This window comes from Saccoglossus kowalevskii, chromosome 14, assembly GCF_978046115.1.
Source record: "Saccoglossus kowalevskii chromosome 14, keSacKowa6.1, whole genome shotgun sequence".
NCBI lineage: Eukaryota > Metazoa > Hemichordata > Enteropneusta > Harrimaniidae > Saccoglossus > Saccoglossus kowalevskii.
Window position 1 is genome coordinate 10,854,197 of NC_140654.1, and position 27,654 is coordinate 10,881,850.

Here is a 27,654-nt window from a genome sequence, read left to right on the forward strand (position 1 = left end):
CGTTTTGTCTTAAGGTCATTACTGGGTAGAAATATCAGAAATAAAGCATATAGCTGGTAGGTCTATGTTTTGTCTTAAGGTCATTACTGGGTAGAAATATCAGAAATAAAGCATATAGCTGGTAAGTCTACGTTTTGTCTTAAGGTCATTACTGGGTAGAAATATCAGAAATAAAGCATATAGCTGGTAGGTCTACGTTTTGTCTTAAGGTCTTTACTGGGTAGAAATATCAGAAATAAAGCATATAGCTGGTAAGTCTATGTTTTGTCTTAAGGTCTTTACTGGGTAGAAATATCAGAAATAAAGCATATAGCTGGTAAGTCTACGTTTTGTCTTAAGGTCATTACTGGGTAGAAATATCAGAAATAAAGCATAGAGCTGGTAGGTCTACGTTTTGTCTTAAGGTCTTTACTGGGTAGAAATATCAGAAATAAAGCATATAGCTGGTAGGTCTATGTTTTGTCTTAAGGTCATTACTGGGTAGAAATATCAGAAATAAAGCATATAGCTGGTAGGTCTACGTTTTGTCTTAAGGTCTTTACTGGGTAGAAATATCAGAAATAAAGCATATAGCTGGTAGGTCTACGTTTTGTCTTAAGGTCATTACTGGGTAGAAATATCAGAAATAAAGCATATAGCTGGTAGGTCTACGTTTTGTCTTAAGGTCTTTACTGGGTAGAAATATCAGAAATAAAGCATATAGCTGGTAGGTCTATGTTTTGTCTTAAGGTCATTACTGGGTAGAAATATCAGAAATAAAGCATATAGCTGGTAAGTCTACGTTTTGTCTTAAGGTCATTACTGGGTAGAAATATCAGAAATAAAGCATATAGCTGGTAAGTCTACGTTTTGTCTTCAGGATATTACTGGGTAGAAATATCAGAAATAAAGCACATAGCTGGTAAGTCTACGTTTTGTCTTAAGGTCATTACTGGGTAGAAATATCAGAAATAAAGCATATAGCTGGTAAGTCTACGTTTTGTCTTAAGGTCATTACTGGGTAGAAATATCAGAAATAAAGCATATAGCTGGTAAGTCTACGTTTTGTCTTAAGGTCATTACTGGGTAGAAATATCAGAAATAAAGCATATAGCTGGTAAGTCTACGTTTTGTCTTAAGGTCATTACTGGGTAGAAATATCAGAAATAAAGCATATAGCTGGTAAGTCTACGTTTTGTCTTAAGGTCATTACTGGGTAGAAATATCAGAAATAAAGCATATAGCTGGTAGGTCTACGTTTTGTCTTAAGGTCATTACTGGGTAGAAATATCAGAAATAAAGCATATAGCTGGTAGGTCTACGTTTTGTCTTAAGGTCTTTACTGGGTAGAAATATCAGAAATAAAGCATATAGCTGGTAGGTCTACGTTTTGTCTTAAGGTCTTTACTGGGTAGAAATATCAGAAATAAAGCATATAGCTGGTAAGTCTACGTTTTGTCTTAAGGTCATTACTGGGTAGAAATATCAGAAATAAAGCATATAGCTGGTAAGTCTATGTTTTGTCTTAAGGTCATTACTGGGTAGAAATATCAGAAATAAAGCATATAGCTGGTAAGTCTACATTTTGTCTTAAGGTCATTAATGAATAGAAATATCAGAAATAAAGCATATAGCTGGTAAGTCTACATTTTGTCTTAAGGTCATTAATGAATAGAAATATCAGAAATAAAGCATATAGCTGGTAGGTCTACATTTTGTCTTAAGGTCATTAATGAATAGAAATATCAGAAATAAAGCATATAGCTGGTAAGTCTACATTTTGTCTTAAGGTCATTACTGGGTAGAAATATCAGAAATAAAGCATATAGCTGGTAGGTCTACATTTTGTCTTAAGGTCATTAATGAATAGAAATATCAGAAATAAAGCATATAGCTGGTAGGTCTACATTTTGTCTTAAGGTCATTACTGGGTAGAAATATCAGAAATAAAGCATATAGCTGGTAAGTCTACATTTTGTCTTAAGGTCATTACTGGGTAGAAATATCAGAAATAAAGCATATAGCTGGTAGGTCTACATTTTGTCTTAAGGTCATTACTGGGTAGAAATATCAGAAATAAAGCATATAGCTGGTAGGTCTACATTTTGTCTTAAGGTCATTACTGGGTAGAAATATCTGTAATAAAGCATATAGCTGGTAGGTCTATGTTTTGTCTTAAGGTCATTACTGGGTAGAAATATCAGAAATAAAGCATATAGCTGGTAAGTCTACGTTTTGTCTTAAGGTCATTACTGGGTAGAAATATCAGAAATAAAGCATATAGCTGGTAGGTCTACATTTTGTCTTAAGATCATTACTGGGTAGAAATATCAGAAATAAAGCATATAGCTGGTAAGTCTACATTTTGTCTTAAGGTCATTACTGGGTAGAAATATCAGAAATAAAGCATATAGCTGGTAGGTCTACGTTTTGTCTTAAGGTCATTACTGAGTAGAAATATCTGTAATAAAGCATATAGCTGGTAGGTCTATGTTTTGTCTTAAGGTCATTACTGGGTAGAAATATCAGAAATAAAGCATATAGCTGGTAGGTCTATGTTTTGTCTTAAGGTCATTACTGGGTAGAAATATCAGAAATAAAGCATATAGCTGGTAAGTCTACGTTTTGTCTTAAGGTCATTACTGGGTAGAAATATCAGAAATAAAGCATATAGCTGGTAGGTCTATGTTTTGTCTTAAGGTCATTACTGGGTAGAAATATCAGAAATAAAGCATATAGCTGGTAGGTCTACGTTTTGTCTTAAGGTCATTACTGGGTAGAAATATCTGTAATAAAGCATATAGCTGGTAGGTCTATGTTTTGTCTTAAGGTCATTACTGGGTAGAAATATCAGAAATAAAGCATATAGCTGGTAAGTCTACGTTTTGTCTTAAGGTCATTACTGGGTAGAAATATCAGAAATAAAGCATATAGCTGGTAAGTCTACGTTTTGTCTTAAGGTCATTACTGGGTAGAAATATCAGAAATAAAGCATATAGCTGGTAGGTCTACATTTTGTCTTAAGGTCATTACTGGGTAGAAATATCAGAAATAAAGCATATAGCTGGTAAGTCTACGTTTTGTCTTAAGGTCATTACTGGGTAGAAATATCAGAAATAAAGCATATAGCTGGTAAGTCTACGTTTTGTCTTAAGGTCATTACTGGGTAGAAATATCAGAAATAAAGCATATAGCTGGTAAGTCTACGTTTTGTCTTAAGGTCATTACTGGGTAGAAATATCAGAAATAAAGCATATAGCTGGTAGGTCTACGTTTTGTCTTAAGGTCATTACTGGGTAGAAATATCAGAAATAAAGCATATAGCTGGTAAGTCTACGTTTTGTCTTAAGGTCATTACTGGGTAGAAATATCAGAAATAAAGCATATACAAATGTAGCTGGTAGGTTTACATTTTGTCTTAAGGTCATTACTGGGTAGAAATATCAGAAATAAAGCATATAGCTGGTAAGTCTACGTTTTGTCTTAAGGTCATTACTGGGTAGAAATATCAGAAATAAAGCATATAGCTGGTAGGTCTACGTTTTGTCTTAAGGTCATTACTGGGTAGAAATATCAGAAATAAAGCATATAGCTGGTAAGTCTACGTTTTGTCTTAAGGTCATTACTGGGTAGAAATATCAGAAATAAAGCATATAGCTGGTAGGTCTACGTTTTGTCTTAAGGTCATTACTGGGTAGAAATATCAGAAATAAAGCATATAGCTGGTAAGTCTACGTTTTGTCTTAAGGTCATTACTGGGTAGAAATATCAGAAATAAAGCATATAGCTGGTAAGTCTACGTTTTGTCTTAAGGTCATTACTGAGTAGAAATATCAGAAATAAAGCATATAGCTGGTAAGTCTACATTTTGTCTTAAGGTCATTAATGAATAGAAATATCAGAAATAAAGCATATAGCTGGTAAGTCTACGTTTTGTCTTAAGGTCATTACTGGGTAGAAATATCAGAAATAAAGCATATAGCTGGTAAGTCTACATTTTGTCTTAAGGTCATTACTGGGTAGAAATATCAGAAATAAAGCATATAGCTGGTAAGTCTACGTTTTGTCTTAAGGTCATTACTGGGTAGAAATATCAGAAATAAAGCATATAGCTGGTAAGTCTACATTTTGTCTTAAGGTCATTACTGGGTAGAAATATCAGAAATAAAGCATATAGCTGGTAAGTCTACATTTTGTCTTAAGGTCTTTACTGGGTAGAAATATCAGAAATAAAGCATATAGCTGGTAAGTCTACGTTTTGTCTTAAGGTCATTACTGGGTAGAAATATCAGAAATAAAGCATATAGCTGGTAAGTCTACGTTTTGTATTAAGGTCATTACTGGGTAGAAATATCTGTAATAAAGCATATAGCTGGTAAGTCCACATTTTGTCTTAAGGTCATTACTGGGTAGAAATATCAGAAATAAAGCATATAGCTGGTAAGTCTTTATTTTGTCTTAAGGTCTTTACTGGGTAGAAATATCAGAAATAAAGCATATAGCTGGTAAGTCTACGTTTTGTCTTAAGGTCATAACTGGGTAGAAATATCAGAAATAAAGCATATAGCTGGTAAGTCTACATTTTGTCTTAAGGTCATTACTGGGTAGAAATATTATCAGAAATAAAGCATATAGCTGGTAAGTCTACATTTTGTCTTAAGGTCTTTACTGGGTAGAAATATCAGAAATAAAGCATATAGCTGGTAAGTCTACGTTTTGTCTTAAGGTCATTACTGGGTAGAAATATCAGAAATAAAGCATATAGCTGGTAAGTCTACGTTTTGTATTAAGGTCATTACTGGGTAGAAATATCAGAAATAAAGCATATAGCTGGTAAGTCTACATTTTGTCTTAAGGTCTTTACTGGGTAGAAATATCAGAAATAAAGCATATAGCTGGTAAGTCTACGTTTTGTCTTAAGGTCATTACTGGGTAGAAATATCAGAAATAAAGCATATAGCTGGTAAGTCTACGTTTTGTATTAAGGTCATTACTGGGTAGAAATATCAGAAATAAAGCATATAGCTGGTAAGTCTACGTTTTGTCTTAAGGTCATTACTGGGTAGAAATATCAGAAATAAAGCATATAGCTGGTAAGTCTACGTTTTGTCTTAAGGTCATTACTGGGTAGAAATATCAGAAATAAAGCATATAGCTGGTAAGTCTACATTTTGTCTTAAGGTCATTACTGGGTAGAAATATCAGAAATAAAGCATATAGCTGGTAGGTCTACGTTTTGTCTTAAGGTCATTACTGGGTAGAAATATCAGAAATAAAGCATATAGCTGGTAAGTCTACATTTTGTCTTAAGGTCTTTACTGGGTAGAAATATCAGAAATAAAGCATATAGCTGGTAAGTCTACGTTTTGTCTTAAGGTCATTACTGGGTAGAAATATCAGAAATAAAGCATATAGCTGGTAAGTCTACGTTTTGTCTTAAGGTCATAACTGGGTAGAAATATCAGAAATAAAGCATATAGCTGGTAAGTCTACATTTTGTCTTAAGGTCATTACTGGGTAGAAATATTATCAGAAATAAAGCATATAGCTGGTAAGTCTACATTTTGTCTTAAGGTCTTTACTGGGTAGAAATATCAGAAATAAAGCATATAGCTGGTAAGTCTACGTTTTGTCTTAAGGTCATTACTGGGTAGAAATATCAGAAATAAAGCATATAGCTGGTAAGTCTACGTTTTGTATTAAGGTCATTACTGGGTAGAAATATCAGAAATAAAGCATATAGCTGGTAAGTCTACGTTTTGTCTTAAGGTCATTACTGAGTAGAAATATCAGAAATAAAGCATATAGCTGGTAAGTCTACATTTTGTCTTAAGGTCATTAATGAATAGAAATATCAGAAATAAAGCATATAGCTGGTAAGTCTACGTTTTGTCTTAAGGTCATTACTGGGTAGAAATATCAGAAATAAAGCATATAGCTGGTAGGTCTACGTTTTGTCTTAAGGTCATTACTGGGTAGAAATATCAGAAATAAAGCATATAGCTGGTAGGTCTACGTTTTGTCTTAAGGTCATTACTGGGTAGAAATATCAGAAATAAAGCATATAGCTGGTAGGTCTACGTTTTGTCTTAAGGTCATTAATGGGTAGAAATATCAGAAATAAAGCATATAGCTGGTAGGTCTACGTTTTGTCTTAAGGTCATTAATGGGTAGAAATATCAGAAATAAAGCATATAGCTGGTCGGTCTATGTTTTGTCTTAAGGTCATTACTGGGTAGAAATATCAGAAATAAAGCATATAGCTGGTAAGTCTACGTTTTGTCTTAAGGTCATTACTGGGTAGAAATATCAGAAATAAAGCATATAGCTGGTAAGTCTACGTTTTGTCTTAAGGTCATTACTGGGTAGAAATATCAGAAATAAAGCATATAGCTGGTAGGTCTACGTTTTGTCTTAAGGTCATTACTGGGTAGAAATATCAGAAATAAAGCATATAGCTGGTAAGTCTACGTTTTGTCTTAAGGTCTTTACTGGGTAGAAATATCAGAAATAAAGCATATAGCTGGTAAGTCTATGTTTTGTCTTAAGGTCTTTACTGGGTAGAAATATCAGAAATAAAGCATATAGCTGGTAAGTCTATGTTTTGTCTTAAGGTCTTTAATGGGTAGAAATATCAGAAATAAAGCATATAGCTGGTAGGTCTACGTTTTGTCTTAAGGTCATTACTGGGTAGAAATATCAGAAATAAAGCATATAGCTGGTAAGTCTACGTTTTGTCTTAAGGTCATTACTGGGTAGAAATATCAGAAATAAAGCATATAGCTGGTAGGTCTATGTTTTGTCTTAAGGTCATTACTGGGTAGAAATATCAGAAATAAAGCATATAGCTGGTAAGTCTACGTTTTGTCTTAAGGTCATTACTGGGTAGAAATATCAGAAATAAAGCATATAGCTGGTAGGTCTACGTTTTGTCTTAAGGTCTTTACTGGGTAGAAATATCAGAAATAAAGCATATAGCTGGTAAGTCTATGTTTTGTCTTAAGGTCTTTACTGGGTAGAAATATCAGAAATAAAGCATATAGCTGGTAAGTCTACGTTTTGTCTTAAGGTCATTACTGGGTAGAAATATCAGAAATAAAGCATAGAGCTGGTAGGTCTACGTTTTGTCTTAAGGTCTTTACTGGGTAGAAATATCAGAAATAAAGCATATAGCTGGTAGGTCTATGTTTTGTCTTAAGGTCATTACTGGGTAGAAATATCAGAAATAAAGCATATAGCTGGTAGGTCTACGTTTTGTCTTAAGGTCTTTACTGGGTAGAAATATCAGAAATAAAGCATATAGCTGGTAGGTCTACGTTTTGTCTTAAGGTCATTACTGGGTAGAAATATCAGAAATAAAGCATATAGCTGGTAGGTCTACGTTTTGTCTTAAGGTCTTTACTGGGTAGAAATATCAGAAATAAAGCATATAGCTGGTAGGTCTATGTTTTGTCTTAAGGTCATTACTGGGTAGAAATATCAGAAATAAAGCATATAGCTGGTAAGTCTACGTTTTGTCTTAAGGTCATTACTGGGTAGAAATATCAGAAATAAAGCATATAGCTGGTAAGTCTACGTTTTGTCTTCAGGATATTACTGGGTAGAAATATCAGAAATAAAGCACATAGCTGGTAAGTCTACGTTTTGTCTTAAGGTCATTACTGGGTAGAAATATCAGAAATAAAGCATATAGCTGGTAAGTCTACGTTTTGTCTTAAGGTCATTACTGGGTAGAAATATCAGAAATAAAGCATATAGCTGGTAAGTCTACGTTTTGTCTTAAGGTCATTACTGGGTAGAAATATCAGAAATAAAGCATATAGCTGGTAAGTCTACGTTTTGTCTTAAGGTCATTACTGGGTAGAAATATCAGAAATAAAGCATATAGCTGGTAAGTCTACGTTTTGTCTTAAGGTCATTACTGGGTAGAAATATCAGAAATAAAGCATATAGCTGGTAGGTCTACGTTTTGTCTTAAGGTCATTACTGGGTAGAAATATCAGAAATAAAGCATATAGCTGGTAGGTCTACGTTTTGTCTTAAGGTCTTTACTGGGTAGAAATATCAGAAATAAAGCATATAGCTGGTAGGTCTACGTTTTGTCTTAAGGTCTTTACTGGGTAGAAATATCAGAAATAAAGCATATAGCTGGTAAGTCTACGTTTTGTCTTAAGGTCATTACTGGGTAGAAATATCAGAAATAAAGCATATAGCTGGTAAGTCTATGTTTTGTCTTAAGGTCATTACTGGGTAGAAATATCAGAAATAAAGCATATAGCTGGTAAGTCTACATTTTGTCTTAAGGTCATTAATGAATAGAAATATCAGAAATAAAGCATATAGCTGGTAAGTCTACATTTTGTCTTAAGGTCATTAATGAATAGAAATATCAGAAATAAAGCATATAGCTGGTAGGTCTACATTTTGTCTTAAGGTCATTAATGAATAGAAATATCAGAAATAAAGCATATAGCTGGTAAGTCTACATTTTGTCTTAAGGTCATTACTGGGTAGAAATATCAGAAATAAAGCATATAGCTGGTAGGTCTACATTTTGTCTTAAGGTCATTAATGAATAGAAATATCAGAAATAAAGCATATAGCTGGTAGGTCTACATTTTGTCTTAAGGTCATTACTGGGTAGAAATATCAGAAATAAAGCATATAGCTGGTAAGTCTACATTTTGTCTTAAGGTCATTACTGGGTAGAAATATCAGAAATAAAGCATATAGCTGGTAGGTCTACATTTTGTCTTAAGGTCATTACTGGGTAGAAATATCAGAAATAAAGCATATAGCTGGTAGGTCTACATTTTGTCTTAAGGTCATTACTGGGTAGAAATATCTGTAATAAAGCATATAGCTGGTAGGTCTATGTTTTGTCTTAAGGTCATTACTGGGTAGAAATATCAGAAATAAAGCATATAGCTGGTAAGTCTACGTTTTGTCTTAAGGTCATTACTGGGTAGAAATATCAGAAATAAAGCATATAGCTGGTAGGTCTACATTTTGTCTTAAGATCATTACTGGGTAGAAATATCAGAAATAAAGCATATAGCTGGTAAGTCTACATTTTGTCTTAAGGTCTTTACTGGGTAGAAATATCAGAAATAAAGCATATAGCTGGTAAGTCTACGTTTTGTCTTAAGGTCATTACTGGGTAGAAATATCAGAAATAAAGCATATAGCTGGTAAGTCTACGTTTTGTATTAAGGTCATTACTGGGTAGAAATATCAGAAATAAAGCATATAGCTGGTAAGTCTACATTTTGTCTTAAGGTCTTTACTGGGTAGAAATATCAGAAATAAAGCATATAGCTGGTAAGTCTACGTTTTGTCTTAAGGTCATTACTGGGTAGAAATATCAGAAATAAAGCATATAGCTGGTAAGTCTACGTTTTGTATTAAGGTCATTACTGGGTAGAAATATCAGAAATAAAGCATATAGCTGGTAAGTCTACGTTTTGTCTTAAGGTCATTACTGGGTAGAAATATCAGAAATAAAGCATATAGCTGGTAAGTCTACGTTTTGTCTTAAGGTCATTACTGGGTAGAAATATCAGAAATAAAGCATATAGCTGGTAAGTCTACATTTTGTCTTAAGGTCATTACTGGGTAGAAATATCAGAAATAAAGCATATAGCTGGTAGGTCTACGTTTTGTCTTAAGGTCATTACTGGGTAGAAATATCAGAAATAAAGCATATAGCTGGTAAGTCTACATTTTGTCTTAAGGTCTTTACTGGGTAGAAATATCAGAAATAAAGCATATAGCTGGTAAGTCTACGTTTTGTCTTAAGGTCATTACTGGGTAGAAATATCAGAAATAAAGCATATAGCTGGTAAGTCTACGTTTTGTCTTAAGGTCATAACTGGGTAGAAATATCAGAAATAAAGCATATAGCTGGTAAGTCTACATTTTGTCTTAAGGTCATTACTGGGTAGAAATATTATCAGAAATAAAGCATATAGCTGGTAAGTCTACATTTTGTCTTAAGGTCTTTACTGGGTAGAAATATCAGAAATAAAGCATATAGCTGGTAAGTCTACGTTTTGTCTTAAGGTCATTACTGGGTAGAAATATCAGAAATAAAGCATATAGCTGGTAAGTCTACGTTTTGTATTAAGGTCATTACTGGGTAGAAATATCAGAAATAAAGCATATAGCTGGTAAGTCTACGTTTTGTCTTAAGGTCATTACTGAGTAGAAATATCAGAAATAAAGCATATAGCTGGTAAGTCTACATTTTGTCTTAAGGTCATTAATGAATAGAAATATCAGAAATAAAGCATATAGCTGGTAAGTCTACGTTTTGTCTTAAGGTCATTACTGGGTAGAAATATCAGAAATAAAGCATATAGCTGGTAGGTCTACGTTTTGTCTTAAGGTCATTACTGGGTAGAAATATCAGAAATAAAGCATATAGCTGGTAGGTCTACGTTTTGTCTTAAGGTCATTACTGGGTAGAAATATCAGAAATAAAGCATATAGCTGGTAGGTCTACGTTTTGTCTTAAGGTCATTAATGGGTAGAAATATCAGAAATAAAGCATATAGCTGGTAGGTCTACGTTTTGTCTTAAGGTCATTAATGGGTAGAAATATCAGAAATAAAGCATATAGCTGGTCGGTCTATGTTTTGTCTTAAGGTCATTACTGGGTAGAAATATCAGAAATAAAGCATATAGCTGGTAAGTCTACGTTTTGTCTTAAGGTCATTACTGGGTAGAAATATCAGAAATAAAGCATATAGCTGGTAAGTCTACGTTTTGTCTTAAGGTCATTACTGGGTAGAAATATCAGAAATAAAGCATATAGCTGGTAGGTCTACGTTTTGTCTTAAGGTCATTACTGGGTAGAAATATCAGAAATAAAGCATATAGCTGGTAAGTCTACGTTTTGTCTTAAGGTCTTTACTGGGTAGAAATATCAGAAATAAAGCATATAGCTGGTAAGTCTATGTTTTGTCTTAAGGTCTTTACTGGGTAGAAATATCAGAAATAAAGCATATAGCTGGTAAGTCTATGTTTTGTCTTAAGGTCTTTAATGGGTAGAAATATCAGAAATAAAGCATATAGCTGGTAGGTCTACGTTTTGTCTTAAGGTCATTACTGGGTAGAAATATCAGAAATAAAGCATATAGCTGGTAAGTCTACGTTTTGTCTTAAGGTCATTACTGGGTAGAAATATCAGAAATAAAGCATATAGCTGGTAGGTCTATGTTTTGTCTTAAGGTCATTACTGGGTAGAAATATCAGAAATAAAGCATATAGCTGGTAAGTCTACGTTTTGTCTTAAGGTCATTACTGGGTAGAAATATCAGAAATAAAGCATATAGCTGGTAGGTCTACGTTTTGTCTTAAGGTCTTTACTGGGTAGAAATATCAGAAATAAAGCATATAGCTGGTAAGTCTATGTTTTGTCTTAAGGTCTTTACTGGGTAGAAATATCAGAAATAAAGCATATAGCTGGTAAGTCTACGTTTTGTCTTAAGGTCATTACTGGGTAGAAATATCAGAAATAAAGCATAGAGCTGGTAGGTCTACGTTTTGTCTTAAGGTCTTTACTGGGTAGAAATATCAGAAATAAAGCATATAGCTGGTAGGTCTATGTTTTGTCTTAAGGTCATTACTGGGTAGAAATATCAGAAATAAAGCATATAGCTGGTAGGTCTACGTTTTGTCTTAAGGTCTTTACTGGGTAGAAATATCAGAAATAAAGCATATAGCTGGTAGGTCTACGTTTTGTCTTAAGGTCATTACTGGGTAGAAATATCAGAAATAAAGCATATAGCTGGTAGGTCTACGTTTTGTCTTAAGGTCTTTACTGGGTAGAAATATCAGAAATAAAGCATATAGCTGGTAGGTCTATGTTTTGTCTTAAGGTCATTACTGGGTAGAAATATCAGAAATAAAGCATATAGCTGGTAAGTCTACGTTTTGTCTTAAGGTCATTACTGGGTAGAAATATCAGAAATAAAGCATATAGCTGGTAAGTCTACGTTTTGTCTTCAGGATATTACTGGGTAGAAATATCAGAAATAAAGCACATAGCTGGTAAGTCTACGTTTTGTCTTAAGGTCATTACTGGGTAGAAATATCAGAAATAAAGCATATAGCTGGTAAGTCTACGTTTTGTCTTAAGGTCATTACTGGGTAGAAATATCAGAAATAAAGCATATAGCTGGTAAGTCTACGTTTTGTCTTAAGGTCATTACTGGGTAGAAATATCAGAAATAAAGCATATAGCTGGTAAGTCTACGTTTTGTCTTAAGGTCATTACTGGGTAGAAATATCAGAAATAAAGCATATAGCTGGTAAGTCTACGTTTTGTCTTAAGGTCATTACTGGGTAGAAATATCAGAAATAAAGCATATAGCTGGTAGGTCTACGTTTTGTCTTAAGGTCATTACTGGGTAGAAATATCAGAAATAAAGCATATAGCTGGTAGGTCTACGTTTTGTCTTAAGGTCTTTACTGGGTAGAAATATCAGAAATAAAGCATATAGCTGGTAGGTCTACGTTTTGTCTTAAGGTCTTTACTGGGTAGAAATATCAGAAATAAAGCATATAGCTGGTAAGTCTACGTTTTGTCTTAAGGTCATTACTGGGTAGAAATATCAGAAATAAAGCATATAGCTGGTAAGTCTATGTTTTGTCTTAAGGTCATTACTGGGTAGAAATATCAGAAATAAAGCATATAGCTGGTAAGTCTACATTTTGTCTTAAGGTCATTAATGAATAGAAATATCAGAAATAAAGCATATAGCTGGTAAGTCTACATTTTGTCTTAAGGTCATTAATGAATAGAAATATCAGAAATAAAGCATATAGCTGGTAGGTCTACATTTTGTCTTAAGGTCATTACTGGGTAGAAATATCAGAAATAAAGCATATAGCTGGTAAGTCTACATTTTGTCTTAAGGTCATTACTGGGTAGAAATATCAGAAATAAAGCATATAGCTGGTAGGTCTACATTTTGTCTTAAGGTCATTACTGGGTAGAAATATCAGAAATAAAGCATATAGCTGGTAGGTCTACATTTTGTCTTAAGATCATTACTGGGTAGAAATATCAGAAATAAAGCATATAGCTGGTAAGTCTACATTTTGTCTTAAGGTCATTACTGGGTAGAAATATCAGAAATAAAGCATATAGCTGGTAGGTCTACGTTTTGTCTTAAGGTCATTACTGAGTAGAAATATCTGTAATAAAGCATATAGCTGGTAGGTCTATGTTTTGTCTTAAGGTCATTACTGGGTAGAAATATCAGAAATAAAGCATATAGCTGGTAGGTCTATGTTTTGTCTTAAGGTCATTACTGGGTAGAAATATCAGAAATAAAGCATATAGCTGGTAAGTCTACGTTTTGTCTTAAGGTCATTACTGGGTAGAAATATCAGAAATAAAGCATATAGCTGGTAGGTCTATGTTTTGTCTTAAGGTCATTACTGGGTAGAAATATCAGAAATAAAGCATATAGCTGGTAGGTCTACGTTTTGTCTTAAGGTCATTACTGGGTAGAAATATCTGTAATAAAGCATATAGCTGGTAGGTCTATGTTTTGTCTTAAGGTCATTACTGGGTAGAAATATCAGAAATAAAGCATATAGCTGGTAAGTCTACGTTTTGTCTTAAGGTCATTACTGGGTAGAAATATCAGAAATAAAGCATATAGCTGGTAAGTCTACGTTTTGTCTTAAGGTCATTACTGGGTAGAAATATCAGAAATAAAGCATATAGCTGGTAGGTCTACATTTTGTCTTAAGGTCATTACTGGGTAGAAATATCAGAAATAAAGCATATAGCTGGTAAGTCTACGTTTTGTCTTAAGGTCATTACTGGGTAGAAATATCAGAAATAAAGCATATAGCTGGTAAGTCTACGTTTTGTCTTAAGGTCATTACTGGGTAGAAATATCAGAAATAAAGCATATAGCTGGTAAGTCTACGTTTTGTCTTAAGGTCATTACTGGGTAGAAATATCAGAAATAAAGCATATAGCTGGTAGGTCTACGTTTTGTCTTAAGGTCATTACTGGGTAGAAATATCAGAAATAAAGCATATAGCTGGTAAGTCTACGTTTTGTCTTAAGGTCATTACTGGGTAGAAATATCAGAAATAAAGCATATACAAATGTAGCTGGTAGGTTTACATTTTGTCTTAAGGTCATTACTGGGTAGAAATATCAGAAATAAAGCATATAGCTGGTAAGTCTACGTTTTGTCTTAAGGTCATTACTGGGTAGAAATATCAGAAATAAAGCATATAGCTGGTAGGTCTACGTTTTGTCTTAAGGTCATTACTGGGTAGAAATATCAGAAATAAAGCATATAGCTGGTAAGTCTACGTTTTGTCTTAAGGTCATTACTGGGTAGAAATATCAGAAATAAAGCATATAGCTGGTAGGTCTACGTTTTGTCTTAAGGTCATTACTGGGTAGAAATATCAGAAATAAAGCATATAGCTGGTAAGTCTACGTTTTGTCTTAAGGTCATTACTGGGTAGAAATATCAGAAATAAAGCATATAGCTGGTAAGTCTACGTTTTGTCTTAAGGTCATTACTGAGTAGAAATATCAGAAATAAAGCATATAGCTGGTAAGTCTACATTTTGTCTTAAGGTCATTAATGAATAGAAATATCAGAAATAAAGCATATAGCTGGTAAGTCTACGTTTTGTCTTAAGGTCATTACTGGGTAGAAATATCAGAAATAAAGCATATAGCTGGTAAGTCTACATTTTGTCTTAAGGTCATTACTGGGTAGAAATATCAGAAATAAAGCATATAGCTGGTAAGTCTACGTTTTGTCTTAAGGTCATTACTGGGTAGAAATATCAGAAATAAAGCATATAGCTGGTAAGTCTACATTTTGTCTTAAGGTCATTACTGGGTAGAAATATCAGAAATAAAGCATATAGCTGGTAAGTCTACATTTTGTCTTAAGGTCTTTACTGGGTAGAAATATCAGAAATAAAGCATATAGCTGGTAAGTCTACGTTTTGTCTTAAGGTCATTACTGGGTAGAAATATCAGAAATAAAGCATATAGCTGGTAAGTCTACGTTTTGTATTAAGGTCATTACTGGGTAGAAATATCTGTAATAAAGCATATAGCTGGTAAGTCCACATTTTGTCTTAAGGTCATTACTGGGTAGAAATATCAGAAATAAAGCATATAGCTGGTAAGTCTTTATTTTGTCTTAAGGTCTTTACTGGGTAGAAATATCAGAAATAAAGCATATAGCTGGTAAGTCTACGTTTTGTCTTAAGGTCATAACTGGGTAGAAATATCAGAAATAAAGCATATAGCTGGTAAGTCTACATTTTGTCTTAAGGTCATTACTGGGTAGAAATATTATCAGAAATAAAGCATATAGCTGGTAAGTCTACATTTTGTCTTAAGGTCTTTACTGGGTAGAAATATCAGAAATAAAGCATATAGCTGGTAAGTCTACGTTTTGTCTTAAGGTCATTACTGGGTAGAAATATCAGAAATAAAGCATATAGCTGGTAAGTCTACGTTTTGTATTAAGGTCATTACTGGGTAGAAATATCAGAAATAAAGCATATAGCTGGTAAGTCTACATTTTGTCTTAAGGTCTTTACTGGGTAGAAATATCAGAAATAAAGCATATAGCTGGTAAGTCTACGTTTTGTCTTAAGGTCATTACTGGGTAGAAATATCAGAAATAAAGCATATAGCTGGTAAGTCTACGTTTTGTATTAAGGTCATTACTGGGTAGAAATATCAGAAATAAAGCATATAGCTGGTAAGTCTACGTTTTGTCTTAAGGTCATTACTGGGTAGAAATATCAGAAATAAAGCATATAGCTGGTAAGTCTACGTTTTGTCTTAAGGTCATTACTGGGTAGAAATATCAGAAATAAAGCATATAGCTGGTAAGTCTACATTTTGTCTTAAGGTCATTACTGGGTAGAAATATCAGAAATAAAGCATATAGCTGGTAGGTCTACGTTTTGTCTTAAGGTCATTACTGGGTAGAAATATCAGAAATAAAGCATATAGCTGGTAAGTCTACATTTTGTCTTAAGGTCATTACTGGGTAGAAATATCAGAAATAAAGCATATAGCTGGTAGGTCTACATTTTGTCTTAAGGTCTTTACTGGGTAGAAATATCAGAAATAAAGCATAGAGCTGGTAGGTCTACATTTTGTCTTAAGGTCATTACTGGGTAGAAATATCAGAAACAAAGCATAGAGCTTGGGTCTAGATCTAGAATAGTCTGTAGACATTTTGTGTTTTCATTTCAGGCGAATTTCATACCAAAAAAATGTTTGTTGATGAGCATCCATTGTTGTTTGTTCAGTGATATTAACTGAAAAAAATGTCTTGGATATCTTTTGTCAGTATTTGTGTTTGAGTTATGGTGTGACAAAATCATAAAAATAGGATTTGTGGAAATTAGTTCCATTTGGTGTGGAGAAATAGATAAAAATATGAAAATCTTTGAACTAATTATTCAATATTTCGTAAAATATGGCATCTAAATTATGTATGTAAATCTGACGACTACATTTTCTTTTGTATAATGAATCACATTAAAAAATTCCTCTCTATAATTTGTTTTCATGGAAAATATATTCTAAGAATTTGCTGATGATCTTGTAAAAAAAAAACTAATTGTTTACAGAACTGACAGTTGCTGAGATACGAGAGGGCTTGCTACAAGAGAAGAACAACGCAATCGCTGATGTCAAGAAAGACTTGGCGGTAGAGAAAGAAAAGGCTATAAAAGAAACAAAGAAAAAACAATGGGTTAGTCAAAATACGATTAATTTTCAATCTGTGTTAGTTATCTAATCATAGGTTGCTACATGGTATTCAAAACCAAGAAGAAGAAACCCAAAATTTATCTGAACTCCTCGAACAACTTTGGAGAGGCGCAGCTTAAGTTTAAAACAATGGACAGGTGTAGAGGATTATACATGCTCCTGTTTTGAAAATGGTATTGAAACAATGGAACATTTCAACTTGAAATGTGATGCTTTTTCAAACCAGAGAGAAATTATGATGAATAAAATTAAACACACTTTACTGAGTAATAATGAATTTAACATGTGGAAAGATGTCTCCCAGGGCAATGAACTGCTAATATTTAACATGTGGAAAGATGTCTCCCAGGGCAATGAACTGCTAATATTTAACATGTGGAAAGATGTCTCCCAGGGCAATGAACTGCTAATATTTAACATGTGGAAAGATGTCTCCCAGGGCAATGAACTGCTAATATTTAACATGTGGAAAGATGTCTCCCAGGGCAATGAACTGCTAATAATTAACATGTGGAAAGATGACTCCCAGGGCAATGAACTGCTAATATTTAACATGTGGAAAGATGTCTCCCAGGGCAATGAACTGCTAATATTTAACATGTGGAAAGATGTCTCCCAGGGCAATGAACTGCTAATATTTAACATGTGGAAAGATGTCTCCCAGGGCAATGAACTGCTAATAATTAACATGTGGAAAGATGTCTCCCAGGGCAATGAACTGCTAATATTTAACATGTGGAAAGATGTCTCTCAGGGCAATGAACTGCTAATATTTAACATGTGGAAAGATGTCTCCCAGGGCAATGAACTGCTAATATTTAACATGTGGAAAGATGTCTCCCAGGGCAATGAACTGCTAATATTTAACATGTGGAAAGATGTCTCCCAGGGCAATGAACTGCTAATATTTAACATGTGGAAAGATGTCTCCCAGGGCAATGAACTGCTAATATTTAACATGTGGAAAGATGTCTCCCAGGGCAATGAACTGCTAATATTTAACATGTGGAAAGATGTCTCCCAGGGCAATGACCTGCTAATATTTCACTCTTGGGGATAGCATCTTTAAACAATTCCTCATTGATACAGTTGAACTAAGAAAATCATTGTGTAATATTTAAATACCTGTTGAACATTTGAACATTTTGTAGTCATTTGTACTTCCAGATGTGTTTGCTGCTTCTAATATGTGTGCTTCTGTATGTGTGCTAATGTTATTGAGCTCCTGATTCAAAGGGGCTGGAATAAAAAAAAAAATTGTTGGTATTGATTAGGTAAATTACCTGTTGCAACTCAATATGTGGGGCATCGTTAGTTGAAAATGCTCGTCCTGAAGAATTTAAGAATATGCTGCCCTCTATGGCAGGTCTCATTTGTACTGTCTTGTGTGTAGGGTCATCTCAGGCAAAATAGACATTATTAGCAGATGGCTGCTACAATTTTGTTGAGCGTGAGAGAGCCACTTGAATTTTTCCTGTGATCACAAATACCACAGTATTTGGAACAGTTGTGATAGAACGAATGAAACACTTTTTGGGGGGTAAAAATGCACGGCTGTCTTGTTCACAACAAAATTCTGGCGTTCATTTTCGAATAAGGTCTATTGATCAATTATTTTATTTTTTACATTCTCAAAAATTCTGGCTCTTGGAAACTACACCCAAAAGTGATAATGTAACATTTTCAATACACTGGTAGTAGTAAAACTTGTATAAATATGATAAAAATTGCCAAACGCCAAATAAAATTAGATTTTTTGACTCCCATGTGCAAAGCACATAATGGGAGTCTTTGCAGTTAGTGTGTCTGTGTGTGTGTATGTGTGTGTGTACATGTATGTGTGTATGTGTGTCCGACTGTTCCACTGATATCTAAAGAACCACTCATTGGATTTTGATGAAACTTGGTACATAGATGCTCTGAACATATGCGCAGATTTTATTAGTTTTTTGTAAAAATCCGTGCATATTAATTACCTAATTTGCATGATAATTTGCTATTTTTTAGTGGTTCCATGACTGTTCCACTGATATCTAAACAACCACTCATTGGATTTTGATGAAACTTGGTACATAGATGCTCTGAACTAATGCTAGGTTTTGATTAGGTTTTGGTAAAAATCCATGCTCGTTAATTACCTAATTTGCATGATAATTAGCTAATTTTTAGCTGTTCTATGACTGTTCCACTGATATCTAAAAAAACACTCATTGGATTTTAATGAAACTTGGTACATAGATGCTCTGAACATATGTGCAGATTTGATTAGTTTTTGGTAAAAATCCGTGCATATTAATTACCTAATTTGCATGATAATTTGCTATTTTTTAGTGGTTCCAAGACTGTTCCACTGATATCTAAACAACCACTCATTGGATTTTGATGAAACTTGGTACATAGATGCTCTGAACTAATGCTAGGTTTTGATTAGGTTTTGGTAAAAATCCATGCTCGTTAATTACCTAATTTGCATGATAATTAGCTAATTTTTAGCTGTTCTATGACTGTTCCACTGATATCTAAAAAACCACTCATTGGATTTTAATGAAACTTGGTACATAGATGCTCTGAACATATGTGCAGATTTGATTAGTTTTTGGTAAAAATCCGTGCATATTAATTACCTAATTTGCATGATAATTAGCTATTTTTTAGTGGTTCCATGACTGTTCCACTGATATCTAAACAACCACTCATTGGATTTTGATGAAACTTGGTACATAGATGCTCTGAACTAATGCTAGGTTTTGATTAGTTTTTGGTAATAATCCGTGGATACTAATTACCTAATTTGCATAATGATTAGTCAATTTTCGGTTTTTCCACTGATATCTCAAGTAATAATCATCACATTTCAATGAAACTTGGTACATAGATGTCATATGACACTGCACAGACCTGATAGTTTTTTATGGTAATATCAGTACATATAATTACCTAATTTGCATAATTAATTAATTTTCAGCTTTGGATATAAGTAGTGAGCATTACATTTCAATGAAACTTGGTACTTACATACTCAAGGACTATGCAGAGATTGATTGTTTCCGATAAATATTTGTGCATATTAATCACCTAATTTGCATAATTAATTAATTTTCAGCTTTTCCACAGCTATCTCAAGTACTAATCATCGCATTTCAATGAAACTTTGTATATAGATCCTTTAGGACTATGCAGAGACCTGATTAGTTTTAGGGTAAATAATTGTGCATATTAATTACCTAATTTGCATAATTAATTTTCAGTTTTTCTACTGATATCTAAAGTACTAATCATCACATTTCAATGAATCTAGAATTATGCAGACCCAATTAGTTTCCGGTAAATATTTGTGCATATTAATCACCTAATCACCTATCACCTAGCTTTCACTCTAATATCTAAAGTACTAATTATTCCATTTCAATGAAACTTAGTACAAAGATGCTCTAGGACAATGTACAAACCTAATTAGTTTGGGGTAAAAATCTGTTCATATTAATTCCCTAATAAGCATAATAATTCATAATTTTTTGGTTCTAATCACATTTCAATTAAACTTGGAAACATAGATTTTCTGTTACATTGCGCAGACCTCATTAGTTTTACACTCAAATCTGTTCATATTAATTTTCTGATTTGCATAATTAGTTTTCAGCTAAGTAATTTTGAATTATATTTAATGCGTCTCCAATACTCTCAGCACATGGGAGTTCTTTCTAAGCTTTCTTTGATTTATATGTAGGGTTTCATATCGACATTTGTTGATGTCATATCACCGGCAACATCCTAGTGCATCATGGTATACGTATATCAGTATGCACATGAATAATTATTATCGTACTGTATTTTTACGTTGCCCGTACCATCAAAGATGGAAGGGAAAAGTGTATAAAGGGATCAATTTCTTTCCGGCGTTGTCGGATATTTACATCTATCAAAGACATTCAGTATAAAACGGCTTTCCCACTGTTGTTTCAACTCCAAAACTTGTTTGTATTCAAAGTCAATTATTTTCACTGGATTGTATTTTCACTGAATCATTCTTCAGCAAAAAATAAATTACAGTATGATAAAAGGAATAATATTATATAACAAAGGGCAAGGTCACCAGAGTTCAACTATGTTAATATGACTGGTCTGTTTGTTTTCAGTGTGCTTACTGTGGCAAAGAAGCCATATTCTACTGCTGTTGGAATACCAGCTATTGTGATTATCCATGCCAACAGACTCACTGGAAAGAACATATGAATGTGTGCACACAAGCTACAAATTCAGGTACACCAACAGATCAAACAGATTATGATACGCAGGTGAGTTTTTGAATGGCATAGCAAGCAGTTTAGTATTAGACTTCTTTCATCTTGTTTTTCTGCTTCTTTGACTTCAGTTGTAGTAAAAAAGAAAGAATGGTGGCCATTTTGTTAGATGATATGTTTCAATACGGCTGATTGGTGGTCATTTTGTTTGCTGCTCTGATTCAATACGGCTGACTGGTGGCCATTTTGTTTGCTGCTCTGATTCAATACGGCTGACTGGTGGGCATTGTGTTTTGGTGATCTGATTCAATATAGTAGTCTGAAATAGGGATGCATTCTGGATCTATATCCCTAGGATCAGTTCTTTTGACATACTTACTACCTTATCTGATACATATATATGTGTGATGATTTTGCAATTTAGTCAAAGATGACAGACTGTCAGCCATTTTTTTTGGTGATATGGGTCAATGTAGCTGACTGCTAACCATTTTGTTTGGTGATAAGTTTCAATACGACTGACTGGTGGCCATTTTGTTTGGTACTCTGATTCAATACAGCTGACTGGTGGCCATTGTGTTTGGTGCTCTGATTCAATACAGCTGACTGGTGGCCATTGTGTTTGGTGCTCTGATTCAATACAGCTGACTGGTGGCCATTTTGTTTGGTGCTCTATTTCAATACAGCTGACTGGTGGCCATTTTGTTTGGTGCTCTATTTCAATACAGCTGACTGGTGGCCATTTTGTTTGGTAATAAGTTTCAATACAGCTGACTGGTGGCCATTATGTTTAGTGCTCTGATTCAATACGGCTGACTGGTGACCATTTTGTTTGGTGCTCTGATTTAATATGGCTGACTGGTGGCCATTTTGTTTGCTGCTCTGATTCAATAGGGCTTGCTGGTGGCCATTGTGTTTGGTGCTCTGATTCAATACGGCTGGCTGGTGGCCATTGTGTTTGCTGCTCTGATTCAATAGGGCTTGCTGGTGGCCATTGTGTTTGGTGCTCTGATTCAATACGGCTGGCTGGTGGCCATTTTGTTTGGTGCTCTGATTCAATATGGCTGACTGGTGGCCATTTTGTTTGCTGCTCTGATTCAATAGGGCTTGCTGGTGGCCATTGTGTTTGGTGCTCTGATTCAATACGGCTGGCTGGTGGCCATTGTGTTTGCTGCTCTGATTCAATACGGCTGGCTGGTGGCCATTTTGTTTGCTGCTCTGATTCAATAGGGCTGGCTGGTGGCCATTGTGTTTGATGATCTGATTCAATACGGCTGACTGGTGGCCATTGTGTTTGGTGATCTGATTCAATACGGCTGACTGGTGGCCATTATGTTTGGTGCTCTAATTCAATACGGCTGACTGGTGGCCATTGTGTTTGGTGCTCTAATTCAATATGGCTGGCTGGTGGCCATTGTGTTTGATGATCTGATTCAATACGGCTGACTGGTGGCCATTGTGTTTGGTGATCTGATTCAATACGGCTGGCTGGTGGCCATTATGTTTGGTGCTCTGATTCAATACGGCTGACTGGTGGCCATTATGTTTGGTGCTCTGATTTAATACGGCTGACTGGTGGCCATTTTGTTTGGTGCTCTGATTCAATACGGCTGACTGGTGGTCATTGTGTTTGGTGATCTGATTCAATACGGCTGACTGGTGGCCATTGTGTTTGGTGATCTGATTCAATACGGCTGACTGGTGGCCATTATGTTTGGTGCTCTGATTCAATAGGGCTGGCTGGTGGCCATTGTGTTTGGTGCTCTGATTCAATACGGCTGGCTGGTGGCCATTGTGTTTGATGATCTGATTCAATACGGCTGACTGGTGGTCATTGTGTTTGGTGATCTGATTCAATACGGCTGACTGGTGGCCATTTTGTTTGGTGCTCTGATTCAATACGGCTGACTGGTGGTCATTGTGTTTGGTGCTCTGATTCAATACGGCTGACTGGTGGCCATTTTGTTTGGTGCTCTGATTCAATACGGCTGACTGGTGGCCATTTTGTTTGATGCTCTGATTCAATACGGCTGACTGGTGGTCATTGTGTTTGGTGATCTGATTCAATACGGCTGACTGGTGGTCATTTTGCTTGGTGCTCTGATTCAATACGTCTGACTGGTGGCCATTGTGTTTGGTGATCTGATTCAATACGACTGACTGGTGGCCATTGTGTTTGGTGCTCTGATTCAGTATGGCTGACTGGTGGCCATTTTGTTTGGTGATCTGATTCAAATATCACCAAGGTGATTTTAATATAGCCAACAGTGTTCTCCTAGCATTAGTACATCAGAGTGCATCAAAAATAGTTTTCTGTACCGAATGTTCCTAATTGTTAATTAAAGTGTTGTTTGGCATTTGAGTGACAGGTCTATTTTAAAAATGATAAGAAGCTTATATGAGATCTAATCAAAGACTGTGTTTACTTTTCTTTCTTTACCATATTTGAGTCAGCTCAACATACATGTATTTCATATTGTGGTGTTTTAGCGGACTACTTTATTTCATTTCAGTGCCTTTGTTGTAGTTCAAAATGGTGGAACAAACAACAATTGTAAAAGCTCGCTGTTTTTTTTATGTTTTTGTGTGTTTCTAAGTCATATAAATCATATTTAATCAATTCTGATGGATTTGATACATCGCTTGTAAGACATTCTGTGCTTGTCTAAAAAACATGTAGTTTGTGAGGTATTCTTTGATTGGTTGATGAGGCAAGTTTTCGTTGTACTACAATGAAAAAATTAACAAGGTCTTAAATATTTTCTGTCAAACAAGAGTACAAAATAATTTTATTCTTTTTTTTCTAGGTTCGAACAGCTGTCAGCATCCAACAGTCACCAGAAGTTAATGCCAAATCGGGAGAAATACCAGTCACACAACCCAGTGGTGTTCTCGTAACTCAACCTATGCAAGTAAAATATATACGTCAGACATTACCCCAACCAACGACTTCGATACATGGACAACAAGTTGTTGTAAGGACACCGGTTACTGCATACAATACTATGCAATTAGGTCCAATGAACACTCTAACCAGGGCACCTACTACGATTGTCCAACAGAGACCGATTATACAGCATACAAATTACCCAGTTTTACGACCTCAAGGCGGGTTCCCACAGGGAGTAGCTACACAAATTGTACCAGCCACACAGGGAATGCCAACACAACTTGTAATGCCTCATGCAAGCACAGTACAGTCGGCAGCGGCAGCGGCGGCACCAGTGCAACTTAGAAACATTGTCAGTTACTCACAATCCCGACCTGTTTGATACCTGCGACTAACAGTGAAATAACTGATATACTACTCAACTACTGTGGAATACTTTATTTTCGCTGAAAAAGCTTTTTGGGCATTTTGTATGGAATTTATTTTCACTGATTTTTGATAAGTTTAATGTGAAATATAAGAAAGAAAGTATATTCGCTGGATTTTATTTTCACGGAATCATCCCTTCAGCGAAAATAGCGAAAATAAATTCCAAGTGAAAATAAAGTATTCTACAGTATTTAGTTTTTAAGCCAACCCCAGATTTGTCAAGTGGTTTAACCCTTCCAAACCCAAGGCTTATTTCATTATGTAGTGGTAGGTAAATAAATTTGAATCAATTCAGAGAAAGTTATGTTTCTTTACTTACTTGAATTGCTAAAAAATGGTACAAACTAATAAAGTGTTGTAATGACAAAGTGAGGATCAATGTGACGCCCTCTACCACCCTACCTTTGTTGTGAATGGTTGAAATCACTGCCTTTAATTCACCATTATTATCCCTTTATGTTGAATTGGATGGTGGGTCCCATGCGATAAATACAACGTTCTTTGAATGTTAATAGCCCAATGACTTTGATATAGTATTGTACAATAAAGTTGTGTAGTGAACTTTTATTTCGTGAATAGTGAAAATGCCACACTTTGATTGTTTACAGGATCACCCTGACTTCTGTGAATTTTTTTTCCTTCAATTCAATCTGGACACCACCAATAATCTGGTGATTTCAACACCACCAATAACTTGCTATAACCTATAATCTGGTACCACTAACAATCTGATGCCTCCAGTTACCACTAATAACCTAGGGCATGCCGATTCCAATAATAGCCAATAAGCTAGTAAACAATTCTCCAGATGTTCAATATCATTAAATATAAATGATAGAATTGATATCTGTAGCTACTGGCCAATATGGCTTGATTTTTTATATCAGTAGATATTGGTTAAATATCTTGATTTTTTATATCGGCCCAGATGGCTGGATCAGAAGATATTGGTTAATAATGTCAGGATTTTTGATATTGATTGATATCAACCAATAAGGCCGGATTAAGTTGACAAAGTTGCAACTTGTATTCAGATTTTGTATTGTGCTTGTAAATGTCATGTTGATGACAATAATACGTGCTTGGCATGCATGGCCATATTAGAGTGGGTTGGTATTTTGGAGACAGCGTTGATGCATTAGTGGTGTATAAAAATCACATCAAACTAATTTGTGCATTTGTATACCTCCAATGCAGTCATCATTTCCTACAAAACATGATGAAATAATACAATTTTTAGATAAAAACTAATTGGGTGATGATTGGGTTAATCAATAAGAGACTTACTAATATTTCCACTTGTATTACTGATAATATTTATCAATTTTAAAAGTATTTCAAGAGTACCATGATACTCCTTCATTAGACCATAAATTTTATTTTTAGGAGGCTGACAAAATTAAATTAATATTTTTTGAGTGGCATTTTTAGTCTATTTTGTCTCAAAAAAGATTCTGGAGCCATTCTGGCCTGTTCCAATCACTTGCTGTTCTATTACCTGTAAAGTAGAAGGAATAAAGTCGACAATGGCCAATTAAAACACAATATTCAATCCATGGAAACAGAATGCCCCAAATGTGTAACTAGTTTTATTTTACATCAACTGAGATCAAATAAACTAAATCAGTGTTGATAATAAAACTACCTACTCATCTTTTGTAGAAAAAATGAAAAGTTCATTTTATGCAAATGAGTTCATAATTATTTATTTCTATTCAAGTTAGCTGTGATCATTCTAAAAATGATGTAATTTTGTTTTTTTTATTTACTTCCTTCTATGAAGTGAAAGACTAGAATTTAGTTGTACAAAGAAAATCAATTCTGAAAACTAACTTAGATGTAATTTTTCACATCTGTCATTAAACCTGAAAGTGCAACTCATTGGAAAAAATAAAATAATACCTCCCCGGTATTTTGTTACCATAATGGTATTACCGGTATTTGAGTTTTGGGCATGAAGAAATATGTGCTTAGGTGATATTCTTTTCAGTGTGAGATCTGACGTGAAAGGCATTGAGTGAATATCTGCTGGAAAAATCAAATGATTTAAATTCAGCTTGATTTATTTCCGGTACGATGGGGGGGGGGGGGGCGTGGACGTTCAATGTGGATAGCACATTATTAAGTGTGAAATACTTTTTAGTGAGCTGAAGTTTGTTTGTCCTGTTTTTATGTTTGATTTCACAAAAGCACAGGATCTTACAGTGAACGGGAATTGGGCGACGTCTACATGTGAAAAATTTACTGAAATAAATACAGCTAAGGTTTATTATAGTTCTGTTTTCTATCTACACTTTGATCAAAATTGTTCAGAGTTTTGAAATTGGAAAACAATTTCCAGAATCGGGGTTATTTGAAAATAGTCATCAGCCTTTGCTAATGCTATAAAATTGTGTACATTTAATATTTTCTAGTCTTTTGTATATTCAGGTATGTTTTGTGGTTTACAAACTTTATCACAGTGCTTTGGGTTATATAACCTGATCAGCTGTAATTGTTGAAATCCATGATTAAATGTACTATTTTTTGTGATGCAATTCATTTTATAGTTTACTGTAAATCATCGTAGTACCGGTAATTTATTTAGTTGCAATTTTCATACCATATCTACATGATTAGAACCTATGGAAGTTTCAGTCAATATACATCACTCCACTACCGCCTACAATCTGTGTGGTGTTTCAATCACTACACACCACTCCTCTAGAATCTGCTATATGCCACTCCAATAATACCTACAATCTGTCTAGTGTTGCACATGCTATACGCTACTCTACTAATGCCTAGAATTATTGGCCAGTTTGATATTCCTAGTTGTATTTATGTAACAATGTATATATTAATCCAACCTTGAATGGGACGGATCATGTCTGACGCTACATGCCATTTCTTTAAGGTCTATTTGGTTGTCGGGGGCGATTGTTTTTTGGAGATTTAGCTATGCTAATGAGTGCTGTTAATAACTTGCATAGCATATGTTTACAGAACCCCTTGTAGTTTATTTACAAGCTGATAACTCTAATCCCCAGAAACATCAGTAGCATCATCGGCTTCTTAGCACAAGCTAAGAGGTCAAATTCCTTAGCCCATGCTAAGAAAACGTGCATGAACGCTTAGCACGGGCTAAGGAAGGGTAAAATCTGATCCGATGTTAAGACCCGGCCAATGTGTTCAGCAGTCTTGACAGGTTAGATTTCATAAAGGATGGACATTCTTGTACATGGTTAATACAGAATGTGTTCTGAAGATTCAATTGACATTGACAATTGTTTTGAATTGTGTTTGTTTCGCAATAGCTTTCGTTGGAAATGCAGATTTGA

The 27,654-nt window shown here is 34.5% G+C and overlaps 1 protein-coding gene across 1 annotated transcript in view; it reads left to right on the plus strand.

Moving 5' to 3' along the window:
* The window catches only part of LOC100373585 (MYND-type zinc finger-containing chromatin reader ZMYND8-like), a 74,127-nt gene extending 47,233 nt beyond the window's left edge, over positions 1 to 26,894 (plus strand). The window contains exons 15-17 of the mRNA XM_085507908.1: positions 16,633 to 16,757; positions 20,911 to 21,069; positions 23,823 to 26,894. Of these exons, the coding sequence (XP_085364034.1) occupies positions 16,633 to 16,757; positions 20,911 to 21,069; positions 23,823 to 24,287 (749 nt within the window). The 3' untranslated portion in view covers positions 24,288 to 26,894. The remainder of the gene's footprint in view (positions 1 to 16,632; positions 16,758 to 20,910; positions 21,070 to 23,822) is intronic.
* The last annotated feature ends 760 nt before the right edge of the window (positions 26,895 to 27,654 follow it).